The sequence below is a fragment of the Sinohyriopsis cumingii genome, chromosome 12 (assembly GCF_028554795.1).
Source record: "Sinohyriopsis cumingii isolate HCF-2022 chromosome 12, ASM2855479v2, whole genome shotgun sequence".
Taxonomy (NCBI): Eukaryota; Metazoa; Mollusca; class Bivalvia; order Unionida; family Unionidae; genus Sinohyriopsis; species Sinohyriopsis cumingii.
The window spans coordinates 36118257-36141452 of NC_142972.1; the positions used below are offsets into that span (position 1 = coordinate 36118257).

The 23196-nt window shown below is 34.5% G+C and overlaps 1 protein-coding gene across 4 annotated transcripts in view; it reads left to right on the forward strand.

Moving 5' to 3' along the window:
- The window catches only part of LOC149786256 (trafficking protein particle complex subunit 10-like), a 90494-nt gene extending 68183 nt beyond the window's left edge, over window positions 1-22311 (forward strand). For 3 of the 4 annotated variants that reach the window (XM_089976639.1, XM_089976640.1, XM_089976641.1), the window contains 6 exons: window positions 2049-2149; window positions 7787-7913; window positions 13650-13832; window positions 14224-14410; window positions 18688-18810; window positions 21128-22311. In XM_089976639.1, the coding sequence (XP_089832765.1) occupies window positions 2049-2149; window positions 7787-7913; window positions 13650-13832; window positions 14224-14410; window positions 18688-18810; window positions 21128-21393 (987 nt within the window). In that variant the 3' untranslated portion in view covers window positions 21394-22311. Of the gene's footprint in view, window positions 1-2048; window positions 2150-7786; window positions 7914-13649; window positions 13833-14223; window positions 14411-15058; window positions 15142-18687; window positions 18811-21127 lie in introns of those variants that run through there. The other variant, XR_016424902.1, reaches the window with a different exon arrangement.
- Window positions 22312-23196: the final 885 nt, after the last annotated feature.

A 23196-nucleotide genomic window follows, 5' to 3' on the forward strand; every position in this document is an offset into this window, starting at 1 on the left:
TTAGTCCCAGATTTTTATTAGGTAAGAAAAAGTCTCGTTTTTTTAAAATGTTTTTATTTCTTATTTTGTTTTGTATGGTACATTTGTCACTGCTTATGTGTAGGGCCTAACCGAGTAGATAATTTTCACCGAGTACCAAATCCGAGTATTTGGATGTACTATTTGCCAGATCCAGGCACGAACTGAGTAGTAGGTGCGACTCTGGAGAGTACCATTTGTTTCATTATCGTATGCAAAGCTTAAACTTAAATCTTCTTCATCATCTCTCTTTCTTTTGTGGCTCTCTGTGGATCTGGTGTATTCATCATACTGAGAGTTATGGAAGGATCGAAGGTGATTTATTAGAGCATAATTGCAATGGCTGGTACAGGAAAGTAACATTTCCATTGGTCAGAATGTTACCACGTGATCAAAATGAATTGCGTTCATTTCTGTATGAACTGTAAGGAGAACTGCTTTTCCACTTCTATAAATAGAGTCACGTGTACAGCATAAGATAAACACTGCCAGTGAAGGCAGACACGCAGTAAGCATTAAAGGAAAACAACATTCTTACATTGTTTATAAAACAAAATGAATAAATTTGGATTCCATTGGTTGAAGGACTGGTATTATGATGACCTTATTACGATCAAGCAGGACAATCCCAAGTGTTATATATAGCTACGTAACAGAAAAACCCCAAACATGTATTACTACGCTCAATTAAGATTTCTACTTTTTAATGATGCAAACTAAATAACATAACGAATCATTAAAATTTCAATTATAAGAGTTTAAAGTTGTTTTTTCTGAGTTAATCGTGGTATAAACAGTTGCCGACTCACACAACTTACATAATGCCCTTCGGGCGTTATTTGCTGTGTGAGTCGGCAACTGACAGTTTATACCACGATAAACTCAGAAAAAACGTTAAACTCTTGCCTGAAGTTCCATACGAACGAGCATTTTTGCCGCCTCATGTTAGCGTTTCATTGCAGACATCATAATTTGCCTTCGATTCGTCCACATCATTTATAGTGAAAAAGTTCCAAATCTTGCTACTATATTTCAGAGTAGACATTTTTTGATGAGTATTTTAATATATATATTTATTATTTATTAATTTTATTTTGAATACGTAATAACTAAATTTTGTTAAGATTTTTTTTACAAATGGCGTCTCTACACTCAAATATTTACCGGAAGCAGAAAAGTTACGCCACCTGGGGAATGCTAGTGAAATTACTAAAGGAAATTGAGTTAAATAAATTATCATCAATCATGATTCATGAAGTCCAATGGAATGTTAACTGTTTGTGTAATTATAATTTATTTTTAACAAAATTATTATGTATTAAAAACTTTTTTATAAAAGTTCGATATTTATTGAATTATTTTACTTGTAACCATTTGTGCGCATATTATTTGCCAAGGCGAATACTTCTGAATAGTATTGAAAAATGAGATATTCGGCAGAGGCGAATGTCCAAGGTGATTTCCGGTTAGGCCCTACTTATGTGACCATTAGTTGTGTCTGTCCCATATTATGAGTGCAGTTTAGCCTTATATAGGGAATACAGCTGTTTTCCCTCAAAGGGTCACCATGATAGAGGTAGGGTGCTTAGCATTACCTCCTTCTATTACCTATTTTCCTAACATTAATGTGAGGGGGAATCTGTTGAAAGGAGAAAGCAATTGTTTAAGTAAATTTTATATTTCTGCAAAAAGGGTCCTGATCACATCACTATGAAACCCTCCCACACATGTAAGCATTCTGGTTGATGTATCACTGTGCCTTAAAACTGAGTACACACCGATAGCCACCTGTTTGTAGTCGGAGGTGGGTAAGAGTATCTTTCCTTTTTTCTATATGTTGTACATGTTTTGATGGGAAAGACAACAATTTTGCCTTCACAAATGTTGGAATCAGAAGGTGGCAAAGCTTCTTTCCTAATGCTGATGTTATTGGGTAAGTATTGTCTAGACGTAGTACTCAAAAAAGTCTTTTTTATCTTACAGTTTATTACATTATAGTTACAATAATCATGTTCTTCTGTATTTTTCAGATAGTTTTTGAATGTGATTGGTTAACCAGACCAGTGATAGCCAAAGTGCAATTTTTGCATCCATTTAAAATAGAGCACCATCTTCGCACTTGCAAAGAAAGGTGAGCACAGAATTTATTATGTTCTTCAAAATTATATCAAAACCTATATTAATTATATCTTGCTATTTAATCAATTTACGCAGATGTTGGTTCCATAAAAACGTAAGTAAAGGAATTAAAATCGTTTTTGGCAACAAACTGTGTAATATTTAGGACTGAAAAGAAAATGCATCTGTAGTTCTCTGTAAAAAGTCTCACAGTATAAGGTAGTTCCTTACATAATATGGATATTTTCATGGATCACATTATTTTGGTTGAATTTTGTTCTTTAACTTGCTGTGTGGTTAATTCCACCTAATATTATATTCTTAGCTGATCCCATTATAATGTACTGTCACATAGAACATATACAGTATATTATATCTTAATGTTGCTTTGCCTACAGCTAAAGCTGCAGCATTTACATGTGTAAATCAGTTTAGTTTACTGACAATACATAATTACAAAATCAGTAAACATGTAAACTGACATGCATGTAGCAGTCATTGATGCAGGAACTATCTGTTTCAGTGTATTTATTTATTTCCATGTCTCTGCTTAAGAAAGACGATTCTTTAGTGTGTTTGGTTAATTCTGGTTAATTCTGTTCCTAAAAAGTATGAACCTATGATTTTCACTTTGACTGTGGCATTGTTTAGGAAGAGGCAGAAGTTAATGAGAATTGGCACATTGAAACAACATTACACATCAGATTGGTTTACTGCTAATGCTGATAAAAGTTTCTTGAAACTAAAGTTAATGCCTTTGAACAGCATGTTTATTCAAGTTGATTTACTGATAATGCATACAAGTTTCTTTAAACTACAACTTTTACCTTTGAACTTGTTTGTTAACATAACCATTGATTAGTAACATTTTATTTTAAAGAAACACCATTTCAGGTAAGTATCTGCATAGTTTCTTACTCAAATTAGATTCCATGCACATATCCAGGCTGTATATCCGATTCCATCATAAACTTCATCATGTCCATATATGTAACATTAAGAAACAATATCACTACAGTCCAATGGATGTTTTCTTGAAATTGTCCAATATATTGAACTAAAGACATGTCTTATAAACTGAATCCTTTCATAATAAGAAGTAAAGACATGTATTAAAATGAAACTGTTACAAGTTGAGTGAGATAGGGCATGCACATTATAATAGCTGTCAAGTTGAGTGAGATAGGGCATGCACATAATAATAGATGTCATATGTTCAGTAAGCCTAGCGTACTAGATGGGGGGAAAAGTTTATTTTCTAATAACTTCATTTTCACAACATTGTTTCCAGTGCTGCACATTTACTCATTTATTTATCCTGAGCCCCCAAAATCTTGACCCTGTACACCTCCCATGGCACACTTTTCCAACAGAAATTTAGTTTTTGAAAATCAAGAGTTGTCAAAAGGTTTTCATGAATGGGTCTCTTTCCATGTTTCTGTTGGCAATGGCCAAAGTTGTAGATAGGCCATAAAAACTGTAAGATGGCAGTGAATATCATTTTTAAGACCTTATTATCTGCCCATGAAAACATTCAAGGCTATGGTAGTCAGCTGAGTTGCAGTTTGTTGGCCGTTAGTGTAACATATTTTTGATGTTTAAAGTCACCGCTATGGCAAGGAACGTTTAGTTTATTTCAAGGATGAAGTAATGACAAAGGAGACCAAATTTATGCAGATGCAAAAGTTGTCATTTAATTAATGACTGTTGACTTGGAAAGGAAAGCAATTCAGAAGACAGAGGCATTTATTGCAATAAATGCTCGTAGGTAATGAATGTATGCTAAAGTTGTCATTTAATTAATGATTTTGTTGACTTGGAAAGGAAAGTAATTCAGAAGACAGAGGAATTTATTACAATAAATGCTGGTAGGTAATGAGTGTATGCTAAAGTTGTCATTGAATTAATGATTTTGTTGACTTGGAAAGGAAAGTAATTCAGAAGACAGAGGAATTTATTACAATAAATGCTGGTAGGTAATGAGTGTATGCTAAAGTTGTCATTGAATTAATGATTTTGTTGACTTGGAAAGGAAAGTAATTCAGAAGACAGAGGAATTTATTACAATAAATGCTGGTAGGTAATGAGTGTATGCTAAAGTTGTCATTGAATTAATGATTTTGTTGACTTGGAAAGGAAAGTAATTCAGAAGACAGGAATTTATTACAATAAATGCTGGTAGGTAATGCGTGTATGCTAATGTTGTCATTGAATTAATGATTTTGTTGACTTGGAAAGGAAAGTAATTCAGAAGACAGAGGAATTTATTACAATAAATGCTGGTAGGTAATGAGTGTATGCTAAAGTTGTCATTGAATTAATGATTTTGTTGACTTGGAAAGGAAAGTAATTCAGAAGACAGGAATTTATTACAATAAATGCTGGTAGGTAATGAGTGTATGCTAAAGTTGTCAGTGAATTAATGATTTTGTTGACTTGGAAAGGAAAGTAATTCAGAAGACAGAGGAATTTATTACAATAAATGCTGGTAGGTAATGAGTGTATGCTAAAGCTGTCATTGAATTAATGATTTTGTTGACTTGGAAAGGAAAGCAATTCAGAAGACAGAGGAATTTATTACAATAAATGCTGGTAGGTAATGAGTGTATGCTAAAGTTGTCATTGAATTAATGATTTTGTTGACTTGGAAAGGAAAGTAATTCAGAAGACAGAGGAATTTATTACAATTAATGCTGGTAGGTAATGAATGTATGCTAAAGTTGTCATTGAATTAATGATTTTGTTGACTTGGAAAGGAAAGCAATTCAGAAGACAGAGGAATTTATTACAATAAATGCTGGTAGGTAATGAGTGTATGCTAAAGTTGTCATTGAATTAATGATTTTGTTGACTTGGAAAGGAAAGTAATTCAGAAGACAGGAATTTATTACAATAAATGCTGGTAGGTAATGAGTGTATGCTAAAGTTGTCAGTGAATTAATGATTTTGTTGACTTGGAAAGGAAAGTAATTCAGAAGACAGAGGAATTTATTACAATAAATGCTGGTAGGTAATGAGTGTATGCTAAAGTTGTCATTGAATTAATGATTTTGTTGACTTGGAAAGGAAAGCAATTCAGAAGACAGAGGAATTTATTACAATAAATGCTGGTAGGTAATGAGTGTATGCTAAAGTTGTCATTGAATGAATGATTTTGTTGACTTGGAAAGGAAAGTAATTCAGAAGACAGAGGAATTTATTACAATTAATGCTGGTAGGTAATGAATGTATGCTAAAGTTGTCATTGAATTAATGATTTTGTTGACTTGGAAAGGAAAGCAATTCAGAAGACAGAGGAATTTATTACAATAAATGCTGGTAGGTAATGAGTGTATGCTAAAGTTGTCATTGAATTAATGATTTTGTTGACTTGGAAAGGAAAGCAATTCAGAAGACACAGGAATTTATTACAATAAATGCTGGTAGGTAATGAGTGTATGCTAAAGTTGCATGAGAACAAGATATCCAAAACTCAAAATTCCATGGTGCAGTTCATTTTAGGTTAACCAGATTTTCAGACATGCCCCGGTTTTCATTTGTGATTTGAATACATAATAAAATTTGTATTGCAATAATGTAATGTTCAAGAAAAGTATGATATTAGAGTTCAGACAACAAAGTTAAGATGGCAAAACTGTCAAAGAAAATAAGATTATCGCATTTTCATAGCACTGTTTGTTCATTATGTTGTTGTTGTAGGGTTTAACGCCATTTTTCAGCACACGATAGGCTATACATGGCGACCAGTATTAATGGTGGAGGAAGAACCCAGGAAATCCCTGGAAAGAACCACTGACACTCGAGAAGCTACTGGCAAGCTTTCTCACATACCCACATCGGCTGAATCCGAGACTCAAACCCACGCAGACAGAGGTGAGATGACAGTGATCTGTAACGGAGAGCGCTTTAGACCACTCGGCCACTTGGGGCCCCTGTTCATTACGTACTGTTAAGTTTGTTATCACTACTCCTCCTAAACTGCTTGAAGGGTTGCCATGAAACTTTACAAACATTCATGCCAAGGTCTAGTTGGTCAGAAATGAAGATTCAGTATGGTCACCGCAATAGTATATCTTGAAAGTTTTGTTTTTGTCACTCCTCCCAAATGGATGGTCATATCAATATAGGATTTTCATTAAAGACTTATGATGTCAAGTTGACCTTAAATGAAAATGATGCTTATCTGATTCAGTTACGGCCACCATGGCAACCATCTTGAAAATCTTGTTGCCACTACATCTCCTGAATGGAGTCATATTAACATGGTGTTTTTGCTAGAATTCTTATGATGTCTTGTTGGTCATAATTAAAAATGGTGCTGATCTGTTGTCCAATTGGTCACAACAGTGGCCTTCTTAAAAAATCTTTTTATCACTTCCTTCTGAATGGATGGTCATATCAACAGTGGGTTTTCACTAAAATATTTCTTGTGATCTCCAGTTGATCAAAAAATAGAAAATTGTCCTTATGTGATTGTATGGACTCCATGGCAGCCATCCTGAAAATCTTGTTTTTGCTACTTCTCCTGGATGAAAAGTAATATTGCCATAAGGTTTTCGCCAGAGGACATAATGTCTGATTGCTCCTAAATGAAAATTGTTCATCCATTATAGCCACCACAGTGACCATCTTGAAAATGTTAGTGCTACTATTTATCAGTTGATAATTATATCAATATGGGTTTTTACTAAACAACTTAGGGGCCCTGAGTGGCCGAGTGGTCTAAAGCGCTCTCCGTTATGGATCACTGCCATCTCACCTCTGTCTGCATAGGTTAGAGTCTCGGATTCGGCCAATGTGGGTATGTGAGAAAGCTTGCCAGTAGCTTCTCGAGGGTCGGTGGTTCTTTCCGGGGATTTCCTGGGTTCTTCCTCCACCATTAATACTGGCCGCCATGTATAGCCTATGTTGTGCTGAAAAATGGCGTTAAACCCTACAACAGCAACAACAACTAAACAACTTGTCTAGTTGGTCTGAAATTAAAATGAAAGTACTCAGACATCCATTATGGCCACCACAAAGGTTATCTTGAAAATCTTGAAACCACTTGTTCTGAATGCATTTTCTTATTGGCTTGGGGTTTTCACTTAATACTATGATACTTAATTGTTCATACATGAAAATGGTGTAGATCTGACTTCCAATATGGCCATCACACTAGTCATCATGAAAATCTTGCTATCACTCTTTGTCCTAGGTGGCTGATTATATAATACTGTACCTTCACCAAAAGACTTTGTATGATGTCTGCTTGGTCCCCAGAGGAAATGGTAACACTCTGATAACCAGTATGGCCTCCATGGCAGCCATCTTGAAAATTTTATCATTGCTCCGCCAGAACAGAAAGTTATATCGAGATGTTTCCACCAGAAGACCATTTCATGCTGTCTTGTTTGTCTTAACTGAAAATGATGCCAATCTGTCATCCAGTATGTCCATCACAGCAACTAATTTTAAAATCGTATTACTGCATATGAGAGATGGTTTCAACACTCAGCATTTTAAAGGAAGAAATGTTCTTATCTTGAATTTGTCAGAGTTATTTCAGTCAGTATAGCATCACTCCCATCAAGGTTTTCATGTGCTTCTTTTAGTAGTTGTAGAATTTATCATCTTTTCTTGCAATCTCTTTGTTTTAATTATTTTTAAGAAAATTCCTGCAGATCCAAGTGAGTGGGACCAGTGAACCTAATTTTGAGCTTACTGAATGGAATTTGATAGCCACCAATACTTCTGATGTTGATCTTGTACCTCTTAATTCCTCACATCACAAACTGGTAAGAAATACAACCAATGGCAAAATAATGTGTCTCTTTGCTTTTCATGCCGCATCACACATGCATAACCCTTAGAGTGTATGGCTTATTAGCCCTTCGATATACATGTAGCAAAGTTACCCAATGCAGTGCACTATAAATAGAACTCCTGTTACCTATTCGACTCCATACAAATAGGCCTGCCTGTTAACTGTTAAGCAGTGTAGTGTATGTTACGTTTAACAGCAATTTTAACCATTTTACGTTTTTGGTACACATATATTATGTATGGAAAGATTTAAGAGTAAAATCTGATCATTATAGCTGTATAATTATTTTGCACAGAAGAATTTTTTATGTGCTTTAAAATCTTGACAGAACTTGTTCACCATCAAGTCATTGAAGCCATACGAACAACCGTAACTGCCATTCCTCATACTCAAAATTTGCAAGTTCTTTGCGTCTGCATCACTAAGTCATCTGAATTTGATAATTTATAAAAACTAATTGCTTCCTACATCAGTATCAGCATCTTTACCTAAGTTATTGAAGCTTTCATAGTTGTGATTCTAATCGTGAAAACTCAAGTAAGTACTGAACGAAATCCACGACCTCAATTTTGGAGAGGGAGAATATGACCCAGTTACTTTAAATAACAGATTTTGACCAAAGCATAAACAGCGACCATGGGATCTGATGTAATGGTCATTCAAACCAATGAATGTAGTATCTAATAAGGGGTTTTCTCAGAAGGTGGCGCTACAAAAACCCACTCAGAATGGTTGATGTCTGCAGCATGCGTCAAAAGGCGCTTGTATGCAAAATCAGGTAGAGGCATCAAAAAGCGCTTGTATGCAAAATCAGGTAGAGGCATCAAAAAGCGCTTGTATGCAAAATCAGGTAGAGGCATCAAAAAGCGCTTGTATGTGAATCGGGTAGAGGCATCCAAAAGCGCTTCCTTGTAAATGGAGTAGAGGCATCCAAAGGCGCTTACATGAGGTAAAGGGTTATGGTGCATATAGTGACTGTCCATACATGTCTGTCTGCCCACCACACCTTTAATAGGGAGCTGCAGTAGCTTGGTTGGTAGAGCATTGGACTCGTAATCCATGGATTGTTTTCGATACCCACCCAGGCCAGACCAGGTTAGCTGCCTTGATCTGTCCTTGGGAAGAATGTTTTGCCCCCATTTCCTCAGCATGATCAGGCCAATAATACATTAAAAATGCCATTAAAACCAACAAAAACTATTTTAAAAAAAATGTTTCATTAACTGTTGAGATTGGGTCCAATTTTTAAATGGATTTTGTGGGTATGGAATGCATTTTGTGTGGATATCTTTTGATGGGTACAAGACCCATCTTTAATAGGTTAAACATGACTTTTATTTCATGCCTCAGTGACTTTGGTAATGTTTGTGTTTCATTTTTCAGTACACTTTTGCTTGCAAAATCATGCAGTTTAATATGTAGATGTGTTTTGGACTACACTCACTAATATGATGTTGTCACTTTTTGGTGTATAATTTGAGCTTCATTAACTATGGTGAAGTTTTACATTTTAGTCAATTTGGAATTGTTTCAGTAATTGAGGAGATCTGTGGTCTAGGAATGAATTTATTGATTTTCTGCAATATATGTTATCATAATTAGCTTTGATACAAAATCGTAGTGTAAGACTACTTGAAATTACATCGTACCATCATACTCTGTGCAGGACTCACAACCAAAAGAGTGCAGGTTCAAATCCAACCATCAGACCAGTCTGGGTCAGCTACTGTGGTGTATCCTTGGGCAAGGCACTGTACTTTAATTGCCTTGTGTTGCTGTGACATAAAGTACCATACAAACCATCGTACACCATGTCTTCTGCTTTAGTATTTTGGCAGTAGCTTTATGTGTCAACTTATTGCAACAAGTAGTCCAACAGATAACATAAATTTATAGTAAATTTATAGTAATAACCTTTTTCATCTGTCCGTCTTTGAACTAGCTTAGCACTGAAACCCTTACATATAAATGGGTACCATTTGGTATAGGAATGGCATATTTCTTTTAGATGCACCTTTCAAATGTTGTTTTTTTTTTGGGGTCAAATTTTGATGGAGTGATTAACCTTTTTTCATGAACATCACCAAGGCAGCAGATAATTGTAACTTACACGGCTCAAAAATAATTCAACACATTTTGATGCAGTTTGGCATGTACATGGCATAATATTTCAAGCTGCGGCTTTTACAAGTTTGATCTCATCAACTTCAGTTAAATCTCACTACAATTGGCTTATACCTTTACAGGAGATGCTGCTTATGATAGGACAGCATTGCAATCATTACACATAATATGATGTCATTTGGTAATGAATTGCGTACTGCATATAGATGTACAATTTTTAAGGCTTTTTTCTTTTCAGGTCCAATTTTGATGGAGTTGTCATTCTTTTTTCATCAATATTGTATCTAAACTAGGGCATGTCCAGTAGGAGTTATTCAGCATATTCCAAAGTTCCAGCTGCAAAGAGCTCTTCAAGATTACTAACAAGCTAATGTCAAGGAACCAATCAACACCACTTCCAACTACCTTCTCTCCAGTCGACCTTCCGGACATGTTTGCAAATTTTTTCCGTGACAAAATACACACCATTAGAGATAAGCTTGACACCACAATTTCAATTGACTCGTCATCACCATACAGTTGGGATACAGAATTTGAGCGGCAACCATTAGCAGCATTTGAACCTGTCTCTATGGATTTTGTACATACAGTCGTGATGAAGAGTGCACCAAAGTCATGTGAACTTGATCCAATTCCAACATCACTGCTGCTAACTGATGTTATTAATACCTCTCTCTCATCTGGGGAATTCCCATCATTTTTCAAAACTGCCATTGTAAAGCCTCTGCTGAAGAAACCAACACTAGAGCATAACGATTTAAAGAACTACCGCCCAGTTTCTAATCTCCCATTCATTTAAAAAATCTTAGAAAAGGTTGTTCTATCCCAGCGTGTATCTCATCTAAATTCAAACAGTCTTTTTAGCAATGTACAATCTGCATATCGCCCTTGCCACAGTACTGAAACTACTCTTTTAAAAGTAGTTAATGACATTCTCTCTGCATTGGATAGCAGAAAGATTACAGTCCTCACCCTCCTTGATTTGTCTGCAGCATTTGATACAATAGACCATGATATATTACTTCACTGTCTCCAGCATGTATTTGGCATTCATGATACAGCCTTACTGTGGTTCAAGTCCTACTTGGTCAACAGGACACAAATTGTATCTGCAAATGGAATACACTCCAGCCCAGTTGATGTATGTTGTGGTGTTCCACAGGGGTCTGTTCTTGGACCTGTTCGCTTCATTCTTTACACTCAGTCGCTCTCAAGTGTCATAGATCATCATCCAGTGTCTCATCAATTGTATGCTGATGACACACAAATATACAAAACTAGCCACCCAAATGAAGTTGATGCTACCATCCATGGTGTAGAGAGGTGCATTTCTGATGTGAAATCATGGATGACTTGTAACAAGCTGCAGATGAATGATGATAAAACTGAGGCCATTCTGATCACAACACAAAGACTTTCTCATTCACATCCTTTACCTAAAACAATAAATATCAGCAATGCCAACATTAAATTCACACAATCAGTATGAAACCTAGGTGTTACTCTGGACAGTACTCTCACATTGCACCAACATGTCATGAACATATGCAAGGCTGCATATCTTGAGCTGAGACGCATCAGCTCAATTCGCAAATATCTTTCAGTTGATGCCACTAAAACACTTGTGTGTTCATTAGTACTTTCAAGACTGGACTATTGTAACTCAATTCTGTCTGGTTCATCTCAATATCTACTCCAGAAACTTCAAAATGTTCAAAACACAGCTGCTCAGATCATACTTAGAGTACCACGATCAGAGCACACCTCCCCGCTGCTCTGTACCCTACACTGGCTATCCATTCGATCCAGAATCAAACACAAAATTTGTTCTCTGTGCTACATTTCACTGTCGGACTCTAGTCCAACATACCTATCTGACCTCACTCATGTGTACACACCAGCAAGGTACTTACGCTCCTCTTCTGATAATCATATACTCATTATTCTCACTATGAAAACAAAGTCTTATGAACAGCGTTCTTTTGCATACCAGGGCCCAGCAACGTGGAATGAATTGCCCACTGAACTTAGACACAAAGACACAGTGATCACATTCAAGAAGGCTCTCAAAACTCACTTATTTCGACAGCAAGAACAAACTTAAAGACCTAATAATGTTTCCTACCTGAAATATTCTCAGCATGTTTTTTTATTTTTTTAATGTTTTTCTAATTTCATGTCGTTTGTTTTATAATAATATTATTATGTTTCTTATTTTATAGGTGTTGTCTAAAGTTGTAAAGCGCTTAGAGCTTCTAAAGATTAGGCGCTATACAAAGTCCTCATTATTATTATTATTATTATTCCAATTCTAATTTATGTGTACATTGTCATAAGATCTTCATATGCCTTTTATGGGTTTCGTCTTGTCAACTCCAATTTTGCCAGAGTTATGGGCCTTGCCTATCAACAATGAATGTTGCTTACATCCTGTGTAACTTAAGAACCACTCAGCATAATCCGATGTAATTTGGTGTGAACATTGTGACCTTGAGTTGTGGCTGATGTCAATCAACTTCATATTTTAGATGGAAGTTTGCTTGTAACTAGCATAGCTCAGGAACCGTTCATCATATTTTAATACAGTTTGGTGTAAACTTTGTCATCTTGACATAAATGTGCCTTTATATGGGTTTATTCTCATTTAGAAGAGTTATGGTTCCTTGCTTGCTCATCTTCCTTACTTTGGCTTTTGCAAGATAACCAGAATATTTTGGATTTCATCCATATTTGGCATGTGGCCTCATATTAACAAGACTTCAAGTCAGTTTGATATCCATCATTCCATGAGAACATTTACACAAGTTATGGTCAGTTTCCAATCCTCCTGCCTTTAGTTTTCATAGCATAACTTTACCAAGCTATGTTGGATTTCAACCTAATTTGGCATGCTGTTTTATATTAAAAGTGCCTCAAGTAAATTTAATTTCAGTTACTAGTGGCCCCTTGTTGCCGAGTGGTCTAAGGCACTCACTTTTACAGATCATTCACACATCTCATCCATGTCCCCATGGAATAGAGTTTCTGATTGGTCAGTATGGGTATGTGAGAAAGCTTGTTAGTAATTCTCCAAGTACATACCAGGTTTTCCTGGTTTTTCCTACACCAAATATACTGGCTGCTATATATAGCCTACCATGTGATGAGAAGTGGCATTAAATCCGAAAAACGAAACAAAACTTAATTGGAATTGTTCCACTGTCATTTAGTAGAGGATTGCCTTGCCTCCTAACATTTCTTTCCACAGCATAACCTGAATGAAGACTATTACATTTTAGCCATAGTTACTATGCACCTTCATATTAATGATACCTTTGTGATGCAATCATTGCTACTAGCTCTTGTTCTTTATACAGTAAAACCCTCCAATTAAGACCAGCGATTTCAGACTCAGAAAAGTGGTCTTGATTGGCAAGTGGTCTGATTTCAGATGATGAATTTGCTCTTTTATAAGATAAAACAACATGACTGACTTTATTCATAATTTGGGACTGGTCTAATTTGGGGATTGCAAGAAGGATTTACACTACTCTCCACAAAGAGTTAATAAATAGCATTCCAGAAATTGTTTTATACTTTGCAGAGGGTGAATAAGCATCAACTTGCCTCCTGTATTTGGCAGATAAAGCCCAATGTTCTACATGATATTGGTCTAGATCTAGAGTTTCATATGAAGTACAGGTGTCTTAACAGTGGGATTCAGACTGTGAATGACTACAAGAAGAAACAGCATGTCATCCACAAATTTCATCTTTCTCATTTCCAGGTACATGTTTTGAAACTGAATATGGTGTACTATTTTTTGGCTAGCACACAAAATCTTGTAAAACAATGCAGTCAGCAAGTAACTCTAAGGCTTGGTCTGTTTTCAATTGATTTTTGCCTTTCCACAGACTTGTGATAATCAGATTAAAGTAGGCATTTTCAAACAATTTCTGTATTTAGAGAAGAGATTCATTTGTAGAAATTGATAAATATAAAATAATTAGATAGCAAAAATTATCTTTTTTTTAAATATTTATTCATGTCTTCCAAATCCAACCATGTTTGTTAATTTTGTTCTTCCAGAATCCATTAATTACTGCCAAATTTTTTAAAATCATGTCTTCATTCCTCATATCCAGAAGCAATTACTACTTCTTGTATCTGCTTTACAGACTTTGTACACAGTACACATAGATGTAACACCAAAGTCTGAAGACAAAGTATGTAAGATTGGTACCATGGTCTGTATGAAACTTCACATAAAAGCCATGGAAAACAATCCAATTAGTAAAGATCAAAACCTTATATATGAAGTATCAGCTGACCAATCCATGTGGGGTCTTTATGGAAAAACTACAGGTAAATACATAATAATTTGTCAAGTTTAAATGTTTGCTGAAATACGCTTGAAGATTTTGAAACTGTTTGTGTATGTGTGTGTGTGCGATTTGGATTTTTAACGTAGCTTTAACAATTTCCCAGTCATATCGCTACGATGTCTGCAATGGCAGTTTATAGTTATGTCTCGCACTGGGGCATCATGCCGCAGACATGTAGCATGATGTCCCACCCAGTCACATTATCCTGACACCAGACCAACCAGTCCTAACACTAACCTCTTAATGCTAAGTGCCAAGCGAAGCAGCTGTTAGTACCATTTTTGTAAGTCTTTTGTTTGACTCGGCCGGAGATAGAACCCATGACCTCCAGCATCCGAGGCAGACGCTCTAACCACTAGGCCACCGTAGCAGTGAAACTGCATTTGAAAGCCAGAGTAACGTTCTTTTCCTTGTGTCTGTTGAATTGTTTTACTTTGTACACCAAGAATGATCATTATTCTTTAATAATTATTATCCAGTTAGTTATTTTTTTAGTGAATGTAAATCCTTACAAAAGTATTTTGTTTGCAGGAAGGATGTTTGGAATAGAAGTAAATTGTTTTATATAAATATACACTCAGCATTATACATGAAGTTGGTTGTTTCATTATGCAGTTATCCTTTCCAGAAATGTCACCAAAAGGTATTGTCTAATTGAAAAATAACCACATCTTGCCTTCCATGAAGTACCTGTAGATTTTAGTCATTGAGGTAAATTTTATTACTGAATTGCTTTTAAGCATGCAAAAAATCAAAATGTACAACATATTGTTATAATCATTTCTGTTCTGTCATTTGGTTCTCAGCATATCACCAACCAGTTTAATAAAAAGAAGAAATGTCTTTGAAGACTATTGAAATGGACTTGAAAAATATATGCACAAGCAACTTTAATGAATATATATCATTTTGCTTCCATCTCAGCCAATAATATGCTCAAAATGTTACTTTTAATTGAATGTAAAATTAGGATAATAAGTCTATATTTTTAAAATTGTTAGTCGTAGTGTGAAGTTATTTTTCACGTACACTTGCCAGCTGCGAAATATGTTACAAAATAATTATCTGTATTTGTTAGTTTTCAAAATTCATGCATATGGATCATGTTTACTAATCAGATAATTGATAAGCAGTCAGATTACGTGAAGGAAAAAGTAATAATGGAATATGCTGCTATAAATAGATTTATGGTTGCACTTGTCTCTTAATAATGATTAACACCAAAAAAAATCAAAATTTTAAAAAGTCTTTTTTTTTTTCTTCATTAAATGAACAAGTTTAATGATCAGCTATGACTGTTGATGACTTCAAAAACAAGCAAGGGTCCAAACTCGTGAAAGCATAATTGAAATCTGTTAATCATCAGATTTGTTAGTGTTTGAGGATCAGCCAGTTTCAGCACGTGATGTAAAACTTTTGATCAGGTTTGATTTTAAGCAGATTATTTTCTTCAGCTATGACCATTGATTGACATTGATTAGGCATTCTAATTGCCTGTGATAACCTTAGCATAAACATGTTTTAGTTGCAGTTAAATTTGCTGTTAAATTTTAATATTAGTTCATAATACCAAAGTTTTGTCCCTCGATTGACACAGCATAGGCTTATCAGTCACTTGTAAATAGTTTAGCATCTGCACATATCTTGTTTGATTTCAATCAAACCTGCTCTAAAGTTTCATCTTCATGCCTCACTTGATGATAAGATTTTTGTCAGTGTATTATGCAGTTATTGACCTTGATTTATTTCTGAGATATCATGGTTTGGTTACTTACACTTGGTTTTGCATCCACAACTTGTTTAATTTAAATGTGATTTACTGAGAAGTTTCATCTTAGCAAGATCTTGGATAAATACATTGACTAAAGATTTTAAATATACTTGACAAAGTTCTTAACCTTGATTGATTGGGCATAGTAGCCAACTTAGTGGCAACTTCTTGTTTTCCTTTTCATTCCACTTATACAAAAGTCACATGTGCAGATTGATCTTCTCCAATTTTTCTGTACTTTGGTATATATGTACATTGCTGTGTGGGTGGGTGGGTGGCAGGGCTGCAGTAGCTCGGTTGCTGGAGCATCAAACTCATAATACATAGGCTTGATACCCATACAGATCAGTTGCCTGGCTGTGTTCTTGGTAAAGGCACTTATATCCTATTTCCTCAAGATGATATTGCCAATAATGTGTTAATACATCAACCCCTGGAGGTTTTTGCCATTTTCGCCTGAAAATAAAGTAGGAAACACATTTTGAAAGCTATTTCTGAATAAACTCGAAAACACCAAATCCCTGGTCATCTTTCAATAACATATTGCCAAGTTGTGTTAGAAACATCGTTTTTCCTTGGCTATTTGACTCGCACATGAGCAGAAGGGTAAAAGTTTTATTTTTTTAATTATTTTTGTTGGTGCTAAACAGAGTCATTATTTTTGTATGAAGACCACTCTTTATTCCAAAAACCCATCTTATCCTACTTTTTGAAAAGGCTCATCTGTCTGTTTGCAGTTCATACTGGTTTTCCTTAGATCTGAGACCAAAAAGTCTAAAAACCGGACACAATATCGGATTCCGACCACGGGTGAATTTTGGGTAAAAAAAGTCGGGTCCAAAAATATAATTTTTTTTATCTGTATTTTGTAGTGCAACTAGATATTCCAGATTATTTGGTATCATTGTAGATCTGTCTACCTTTCTATAATACCACCCACTTTATTGTATCATGCATGACCATGACGCTACAGAGCTCGGCAGTAGGCTACTACCTCCTGCCCTGTTAAGTCATCGCTAGGGGTTAACGTGTTAAAAGTATTGCTAAACCCCACAATAACAAACAAAAAAAATGTAACTGCTCTTATCTATACTGTACACTTGATCTTACAGGAATGGTTCATTATAACTTATAGGTACTTTATATCACCAAAACCATTTAGGACAATAACATTTTTGGCTCATTTGTTACCACATGTACACACACGTCTTCCTTGAAACCTGGTGACTCCTGCATTTGTATGGTTTTCAGCATAACCCTTGTATCTGACTATCATAAACATTCACACAAAACTTGAACATAGATGCATTAAACGTTTCTACCTCAGTAGGCATGCTAAGCAAGATGGTAACTTTTTCACATATCAGCATACAAATTTCAGGACTGTAGTAATATTATCCCAAGCTGCAGTTGAATACAGCAACTAATCTTGAATATATATATAACTTAAATGCAAAACCTCACCATGACACAAGAAGCTTTCTGCTTAATAAGCAGACGAGACTGGCAAGATGGCATCCCATCCAGATCACAAAAGATATATAGTGATATCCTAACGTTTCACCTCACTACAGCTACTGTATAGAAATGTTGACTTTCACAATCATTTTTATCCAGAAATGTTAACATTGTTGACAACTATGCCATTACTACAGGCTGAAATACATCTAACCATGCCTATGCAGATGAGAATATAATTACTAGACAGGTATACATTGCAGGCAAGTCAACCACATTTCTGATTTGTAAATTAACTCTTGCTATTGTCAATATTGTAGTTGCATTTTGTTTTGGTGATGCTGATCAAAATTAAAGATTCTCTATTTAAATTTTAAAAACTCGCTTGTACGTTAGTAGTTTAACTGTCAGCCTTTATTACTGGACCATGTTATTAGCTTAATAAAAATCTGTATGTATTTCAGAATCATTCAACTACATGATTCTTCTATGTTTTCATCACTAAGAATCATGTAATAAATATCTTACATTTGAGTAATTCCAAATAAAGTTTATGAAACTTTTCAAAATAAATTTAACCTTTTCCTTTCCAAACTATTTACTGATTTTATAGGTTTGATACGAGTACTCATGCACAATACTCTTTATGCATCAAGTTTATAGCTTGATATGCTGGGATTTCTTTCTCACCCATGCCACCACATAACTCTCGTCATTATAATCTTCTTGTGAAACACCTCATTCAGCAGGATGATTTTTGGGGGTGTTAAAAAGCGTAATGTTCACAACCAGTATGTATGATGAACTTCAATTGGTCTCAGTTTGTCTTTTGTTTTATTGTTACTTTGTAAATCACCTTATTTTGCCTTTTAGAAAGAAAAAAAATAGAGGTCACAATTGCCTGCTACTAGTTCCAGTTGTATTTGCAGTGTTTATTTTAGCATCCTTTCTGTATGTGTTTATTATGTATTCTGCTTCTAACAGGAACTACCTCTGTATATGTTTATTATGTATTCTGCCTCCAACAGGAACTTTCAGCCTTGAAGAGGGAAATTACAGCACTCAAATGAATGTCATGCCTCTGTTGACTGGTTTCCTTCACTACCCAAAGGTCACCATCTCAAAATATGACCAAACTGCTTCAGATGATGGTAAGTATTCTATTTTTAGCTTGGAGGCATTGAACAGATTTGAATCCTACCATACTTGTCACAGTCTGGATTCTCCTCAAGCAAACATAGTCTGGATTAATAGTTATCCTAATAATTATAATCTTCTGTAACTGATAAACTTAGATTTTACATTTCTTTACATATATTCTACTATTGTAGTTTTCAGTAGAGACATATGCATTAATGATTCATTTTTATGCATATTATGTGTCATTTTGCTGTGCTATTTATGGATTTAATATCTTTTTTTTTAAAGACCATCTAGAACATATTAGAATGATTGATATCATGTCATTTTGTTGATATTAAGTGGTAATCTCTTGAAAACCAAAGGAATTTAAACTGAGATTGTAGTGTCATTGTTGTTTATTTTAAATAGTAATACGCTTTATGGTCCTTCAAATATTAGCAACAAGGATTGGGGGCCACTCAGGTCAATTTTGTATGTCGAGAGGTAGCTTAGATTTAGGTCAATCTAGCATGAGCAACCTATGGCTCACAACCTGGTTGCATTTACATGATATGGGTAAAAATTGCTATTTGACCCATGCCTGGCATAAGTTGCACATGCGTTGGGTATCTCCCCACAATATTATTCCAATAATGGCAGTACTTGTAGAAGTACAATTGTAGGAAAATGCATTTGAAAGTAAATCATGATAAATCAACAGTTCTACACATTTTAGTGGTCAGTATATATTATCTTGTGACATAACAGAAAGAAAATTTAGCAAATATTATGCAGATTATTTAGAGAAGCCTGTTTTTGATAGTAAATAGGACATTGAATGACAATATCTCTAGCCTTTTGTTATTTCATCTGACTTTTTCCATTGCAAAATAATTGAAAAAATTATTTGTTTCATTAAAAAAAAAGTTGTATTTGGCATAAATTAATTTTGAATGTTACAAATATAAATAAATTTTGAATATTACAAATATAATTAAATTCTGAATGTTACAAATATAATTAAATTTTGAATGTTACAAATTATATTTATGATCCTTGAATCACGTTTGACAAGTGTCATGGATGCCAGTATGGTGACCAAATGGGATGTTGTGAAAGATACTTGGATGAAATCCAAACGTTTGAGAAAAATTTTGGATTTTAAAAAATGTCCTATTTTAATTATTTACTAGCACATATTAATGTGTCAAGTACATGTATTCCTTTGTAAGATTGAGAATCATCTTAAGATTTCAAGGAGAGCAGTTGTTTTGTTTGAATCTTGTATACTTTCTCAGTTTACTAAATATTTTTTCATTTGTTGAGTGTGTTTTATATTTACTGGCCCTCTCTAAGAAATATCTTGCCTGGGTGTTGGCATCCCACTCAATTTCCCTGTATATTTTATCAACAGTAGCTAGTGCATTGTAGGCTTCAGTGTCGACACTTCCCTCGTTTTTATCAACAAGCTCTCCAATGTCAGCATAATATCTTTCACAAAATGTGAAATCTAATGTTAGCTTAATCATCCCATACTAGTTACAGTTTTAGATTACAACATATACAACAGTTAACAATAACATAGCAAATTCATCTACTTTATGGTACTGAGTATTTCATTTTTGGGTGGGCTGTGATTTTCTATTGAGTCGAGTATTTTATCTTAAGATAAAAAAATAAAAGTGTCATTTTGTTACAAATCAGAGCAAATATTATTTTCAGTTGTTGACACAGAAATGTAAAAAATGTGTCAGGACCCTGCCACAGAAAATTAAATTGTTGATCCCAATTATAATTCTGGCATACCATGGTATGTTCAGAAATATCGTGGTGCAAACATTGATCATGGCACCCAGCTTTAGTTGACAGATCTTTGTTGCTCATACTTAGTCAGTGCACAGGTGTCATTCACTGACAGCATGTGTCAGTGACCCTAATGCCAAAAGGTATCAAGAGCTCATAATACTATTAACTACCACAGGAGTGACAGTTGTGCCTTTGTATTTTTGTGCAAGTGAGGATAAAGACTGTGTGAAAATGTTTGAGGTAGAAAATGTTTTTAAGGCTTAAAACCACAGTTTAGGAAATAAAAGGGAGGTCCTTTTTCAAGATGTTGTCAATCTGTAAAATTGCAGGATCTCCATTTTTAGAGCTCTCAGTTGATTTCAGGAAGTAGGAAGTAATCCATCAACCTACTGCAAGTTATAGAGTGCTAAAAATATCTGGCTAGGGCTTTCATTTTAGTATTGAATTCTAAAACTGTGGTGACATCAAGTTGTGTTATATTGTATGTAACGTAAGATGTTTTCCCCACAATTTTTATCTTTTCTTTTTCACATCATATAGTTTGGGTCAAAAACGACAATGAAAACCAGGAGCAGGAAAAACAAGACAACAGCCATGATAATTTCTCAGAATCCTCCATGAAAGCCGCAGCATTTGATGTAGACAATCCGTCACCCAATGACAGCTCTCCAGCCAAAATAAGAGAATCCAAGTTAGCAGCAATAATTCCTTTTAAAACTGGACAGGTTTATTACAGTAGCCTTGGGCAACAAATTCAGGTATACCCTGAAAATGCTAGTACTGATTTAGAAGTGACTGTGATTTGAAGTCAGCTTCCAGGGATTTATTGTCAAAATATTGTCAAAACTTTGTTTTACAGCTGTGATAGCCAAGACTATGCTCTGTCTAATATTGATAATTCATAAGGTAATGCTTTTCTTTTCATTTTAAAAGCAGAACAAAAATTCTTGAAAATTGTTATTTTTTTTTCAACTGTTGAGTTTAGTATGAAATAAAATGATTGCATTAAAAGCTTTAGATTTCTAATTTCAAATATTCAATAGGAACTGTCCTATTCAGGTTGAATATTCAGTATATACTCAACTGAACCTTTAAAGTGGAAATTAATGTCTTAATTTTAATTAAAAAATGGTGCAAAATTTCTAAATATGTGGAATTTAAAATTTAAAAAAAAAAAAGATAGACATTGAAAATACGATGCTTGACTTCTGCACATTCAGTTGATTTTTCAGAAATTAGCCTGAATTCTGCACCCTAGAATAGACCCTGATGCTTTTTCATGGAATAGCTCTTGATTGACAGAAAATCGGAATCAATGAAATATAAAAATCATAGAGACTTGCAACTTTATGCATTCTTGATCCTAATCATAACAGAAATCTTGGAAACTATAAAATAGATAAACTATACGCTTATTCTCAGAATAGAGTTCCAAGTTTATTAAACAGTTGTTGGATAGAGTATTTACATAAAATATCACTGGAGATTGCTGAAGGCATATTCTAATCAAAGCAGATGCTTCCTGATAATGGCTGCTTAAAAATAAGCAGATTGGAAATAACAAAATATTATTTTGGTGCAGATGTACCTTCAAAACACTGAATAAACTGGTGTCAATGTTTGCAAAGGGTTACAAAATTTAAGTACTTTTTCAGCATCTGTAAAACCAAGACATTTCTGTCTGTTCGTATGATGCAGTTATTAAAAAATGAAATTCAAAATGATCTGGATGATTTGTGTAATGATTTTACTTTCATGAAGGTTGTCACAAGATTTTTTTCTAAGCAGTGTTCTCAATACATTAATATTGCTGCAAGTCTTATGAAAATGGCTCTTAAAATACGGACTTTTTGTATAAAAGGAAAAACTATGGAAATAATATTGCTGCAGTAAAATACAGATAATTGGCTTGTCCATGTTTAAATTGATCTGAGTTTCACATTAGCTTTAGTGGATTTAGTCAGAAAACCAGACTAAATTTATAGTAGAACATCAGATGCTTTAAAGTGCACATCTATTTCTGAGCAAAGCATCTGCATGATCAAATTGTTGATTATAGAATTTTGTCAAATGGCATTCAGCTACCGATACATGTTAAAGACAAAAGAAAAAAATAAGCCTCTTAAACAAATTTTAATAATCAGTTCAGAAGAATAAGAAGGATTATTTAGATTGTTCTAAATAAAAGCAGGAATCGACACAATTACATTTATTGGACATCATTTGTTGATTTTATTATGTCATCTGGTGTGAAATACGATTGCAGTCATGTGAAATGAAGAAAAAAGTCCAAGAATTATACCAAGTTAAGAGATAGCAACAAGCCATTGAGGTGCATAGGGTTTGGAACTGAAGTTTGTGCAACTGTACTAGAGGTAAATAAGGTGTATATGTACATTACAAACTTTTCAGATGAACATCATGTTTACAGTCGATGCATCAGTTTGGAATACCGAACGTCATGGTATTTTGTTGCCTCTTACTGAAAACTGGTCAAACATACGGGGAAAAAAATCAGTTGCTTTACTGAGACATTGTTAGTGCCGACAGGTCATATATATATACCATGTATTCAGAAGAATTCACATTACAATTGCAGTTTGTTTACA